Source organism: Orycteropus afer, unplaced genomic scaffold (genome assembly GCF_000298275.1).
Source record: "Orycteropus afer afer isolate SDZICR_OR568_19922 unplaced genomic scaffold, OryAfe1.0 scaffold00045, whole genome shotgun sequence".
In the NCBI taxonomy this organism is placed as follows: domain Eukaryota; kingdom Metazoa; phylum Chordata; class Mammalia; order Tubulidentata; family Orycteropodidae; genus Orycteropus; species Orycteropus afer.
Genome location: NW_006921632.1, coordinates 5,219,423 through 5,223,654, shown reverse-complemented (window position 1 = coordinate 5,223,654; position 4,232 = coordinate 5,219,423). Strand labels below are relative to the sequence as shown.

The window sequence follows — 4,232 nt, the reverse complement described above, 5'->3', positions numbered from 1 at the left end:
TTACATTCCCTGCAGTGTAACTGCTCTCCTCCCACTTCCTGCCTGTGGTTACTCTTTCCCTGTGTCCTTCTTGCCTATGCAAGTCTGCCTGCCTTTCTCCCTGTGCAAATGCTGCCCTTCTGATCTCCCATAGTTGATTGTTCTAAGGAGTGCATCTCCCTGGTGTAGGTATTCAGCACTTAGGCCTGTTTGCCTTAGAGTTAAGCCATAGGACTGAGTTTAATTCCAGGCCTGAAGGGTGACTCGGGGCTATAGTCTCAGTTTTTACATCAGTCTCTATCAGACCAGTAAGCCCATGTTTTCTCTGTTCTTTCTTTCTTATTTATTTATTTTTTAATGATTTTGAGTTTTGTTCCACGTTTTTCTTCCACTGTATCGAGGATCTCCAATTTTGATTCCTTTCCAAGTGGTTGGCTTTTGTGGCTGGGCACCATCTAGTTCTTCTGGTCTTAGCATCATATAGGCTAAGGTTCTCAAGGTTCATTAGTGCTTTGGACTGTTTCCATGTGTCTTTGCTTTTTGTCATTCTTCTTTGCTCCGGACGACCAAAACAAACAAACAAAAACAAACTTACTGCCATTGAGCTGAGTGACTCATAGTGACCTCTCTTTGGGTTTCCAAGGCGTTGTCTCTATGGAAGTAGATTGCCCAGTCTTCCTTCTGAGGAGTGGCTGGTGGGTTGGACTGCCAGCCTACTGGTTAGCAGTCAAATGCCTTAGGCACTAGAGATCAATATTTGCATCTTAGATGGCTGCTCGCAAGCTTTTAAGACCCCAATCACTACTCACAGAAGTAAGGTGTAGATCAGATCTTACTTGGAGAAGACAGAGGAAAATAACTCAGGAAAGTGTCAAATTCTCCAGGTTCAAGAGAATGTAACATTTGAAGTGAAGTCAGAGAGATGAGCATTACACATCAAAAGGCACTTACAGGGCTGCTGCTGGAATTGAACAAATGAATGCTCTTTCCTGGAGCCTTTCCACACTGGAGAGTTATCCACTTGCATGGGCTGATCATATCTTAGGGGAGGAGGTTTCCCTCTAGGACCCTTCCTGCTAGACATACTCTGCCAGGGCCAGGCTGGTCCTCCCCAGGGCTCTCACCATGGCCCCCTTCATTTCCTTGTTGCGGAAACTGTAGATGATGGGGTTGCACATGGGGGTGATGATGGTGTAGAGGAGAGAGAAAGGCTTGTCCTTGTCAGGCCCATGTGTGCTGCGGGGGTTCATGTACGAGAACATGGCTGAGGAATAGAGGAGGATGACCACAGTCAGGTGGGAGGCACAAGTGGAGAAGGTCTTCCCCCGACCTGAAGAGGAGGCTCTGCCAAGGATAGAGGCCAGGATGTGGGCATAGGAGATGACAATGAGCACCATGGGGCTGAGCAGCACCACAACGGCATCGGCAAAGATAACCTTCATGCTGAACTGGGGGTCCCCACAGGTGAGAGCGATCACTATGGGGGCTTCACAGAAGAAGTTTTCTATATGGTTGTCTCTGCAGAAGGGATTCCGGATAGACATATATTCAAGAAAGATGCCATTGATCAGCCCAAAAAACCAGGCAGTACCCACCAGTCTCAAACAGACCTGCCAGCTCATGATCTGGGCATAGTTAAGAGGATGGCAGATAGCAACATAACGGTCATAAGCCATAAAAGCCAAGAGGATGCACTCAGCCACACCCATACAGAAGACTAGGTACATCTGGGTCATGCAAGAGGCGAAGGAGACAGTGTGGTTCTTGACCAGCAGGTGGATCAGCATCTGTGGGATGGTGGTGGTGATGAAACAGACATCCAGAAAGGACAAGTGTCCAAGGAAGAAGTACATGGGGCTGTTGAGCCTGGGGTCTGTCCAGGTGATGAAGATGATGAGGCCATTCATGGCCATGGCCAGGCTGTAGAGGGCTAGGAAGAGGGCAAAGAGCAAAGCCCTAGTGGAAGGTGAGCTCTGTTCAAAGCCCACAAGGATGAAGTATGTTACTCTGCTGCCATTCCTGAGGTCCATCATCTGGGGCCTGCTGAAGAAGGAGGGAAGGAAAAGCACAGGAGAGATAGCTGTACAGTAATGTAAAGTACTCACTTGAGTCTAAAACACCCAACAGAAAAAGATAAGAATGGATGAGTAAAAGTTTTGGAATTTTTGTAAACTGTAGGTAAGTTAGCAGTGTTATGGGATAGTGAAAATTCCAGGATCCTTGTAGACTGTGTGCATAGCACCATAATTCCAAAAAGTGGGGAATTATGGTTCCACTTGATTTTGGTTTGGTCAGGTCTCAAGTGAAGTGCTGCATCTGCTTTGAGGACTCAGTACTGAAGGATTAGCCACTAACTGTAATGCATTCAGCAGTGAAACAATAAGATACTATAGTTGGGGTCTGTGACCCATGCTAAATAAGGAAAGGTTTAAGATACTGAGGATTGTAGAAGATCGTATTCAGGAAGCACTTAAGAGATATTTGAAGGTATATTCTTCCAGCAGAAAACAATGCTCAGTCTCTGTGTACCCAATGCAAAAATGATGAATGGGTTGAAATTACAGAGAAAATAAAAGTATTCTCTCAGGCTTGTCCCTAAAGTGGCAATGATTTGTGTATCTCTAGAGGTAATCATATGTAGCTTGTCATTCATCTCTTGACACTCTCACTTTCCCAGCTGTTGCTGCTGCTACATCAACTACCCATGATATGCCTGCTAGCAGTAGGGCCTAGTTGTGAGCTCTAGCAAGACTTGCTCATCAGGAGGTAGCTTTCCTAAAGGTATTGGTATTTAGAGCCACATATCACTAGGTAGAGAGGATCCAACCATTGTGTGCTAGTTAAGGTTATATGTCACCTTGGCTATGTCTGGTTTTGAATGGCTGGGCAGCTGGTGGTAGTTATTCCCCATAATGAGACGGGCAATCAGCTCCATGGTGGAATCTGCTACGAGCAGCTGAGTAACTGCTTTAGGGATGTGGGCCACTTCCCGTATGTAAGGAGAAGCTCTGGGAATGGGCCACAGCTTTTTGGCACACTTGAACCTTGCATGTAGCCAAGTTGTTGTTCAGCAGCCTGCCATACCCTGCCAATCTTGGGACTTGAATTAGTGGCCTGCTGTGTTGTTTGGTAATATTGGACTGTGCCTTTTTACTTGTCAACCCTGAATTTGTTAGCCTTAGCAGCCAGCAGCTGCCTGAGTGAGGAAAAGCCTCCAGCTTCAGTGGGCTGAGAGCAGGAGGCAGAGCTGAAGGCCAAGGTTGAGGGGCTTTCCCCCAGCCCCTAGAGGCTGGCACTTTAAACTCAGACTTCTAGCCTCCAAAATTGTAAGAGAATAAACTGTTCAAGCCATTCCCATTTGTGGTAGTTTTCTGTTAGAGCAGCACAAAGTAACAAAACACATCCCTATGGGAAAAGGGAATGTATGAGCAGGACAAAATTCCAATCTTTCTGGAATGACCCTTCAGAGAATTTTAACCTGTGCCATTGCCTCCAGGAATAAATCTTGTTATTTTTTCATTTTCAGAAAATGATCATTCAGAAGTCTCCTCATGCTTTTATCTCACTACTATAACTTTCAGTAAGTCCTTCATATGTTCCTGTTAAATCTCTACCTTACTTTTCATCCTGCATTGGATATATAATGTATTAGGTCACTTTTACTGTCAGAGACTTACAGATGGCTAGTATGTTTCTTCCTAACTTTCTGTTCTGCTGAGAACACACCTCTTCTTTTTCACTTCTATACACACTTTCACTCTATCTCATCTGTTAGTCTCTTTTTCCACTTTTTGTTGTCCTTCCTCTTTTTTGGTGATGGCCTCCCATCATTCATCTACTTCTGGTTGGATACCCTCTTTTCCATACATCCTTATATACTCCATCCTCCTTTTAGGAATAGTTACCCTATTACTGCCTAGATTCAAGGTATGATTTCCTGATAAATCCAAGGCAGTATCTGGGTACCAGACCATCCCATTATCTCCACTTTAGGAGATAATGCCTAGAACTTGTACTTCTCTTCTTGTGGTCCCATAAAGGATAAGGAAGGACAGAGAGCACTACTTAATGTAAGATATGGCCTGGCGGCATGGACCCGGGCCTAGTGGATGTGTTGAGGCTGAGATCAGTGTCTGAATCAAATATCAGTTGTCCAGACTCTAAAAGAACTCTGAGATTTGCCCAAGAAGAAAATGAGGTTAGACCAAGAAATCACTAGGATGTACAAGAGTGTAAGTACTTATGTGTGGTGG

At 45.0% G+C, this 4,232-nt stretch overlaps 1 protein-coding gene across 1 annotated transcript; it reads right to left on the bottom strand.

Annotated features, from left to right (window-relative positions):
- Nucleotides 1-1,055: 1,055 nt before the first annotated feature.
- Nucleotides 1,056-2,012, bottom strand: LOC103194577 (olfactory receptor 10AD1-like). The gene has a single exon (XM_007937984.2). It carries the CDS (start codon nucleotides 2,010-2,012, stop codon nucleotides 1,056-1,058), a length of 957 nt encoding a protein of 318 aa, XP_007936175.2.
- Between the last annotated feature and the right edge of the window lie 2,220 nt (nucleotides 2,013-4,232).

Coding starts and splice junctions, on each gene's coding strand:
- LOC103194577 (XM_007937984.2), bottom strand. CDS start 2,012: ATGATGGACCTCAGGAATGGCAGCAGAGTAACATACTTCATCCTTGTG.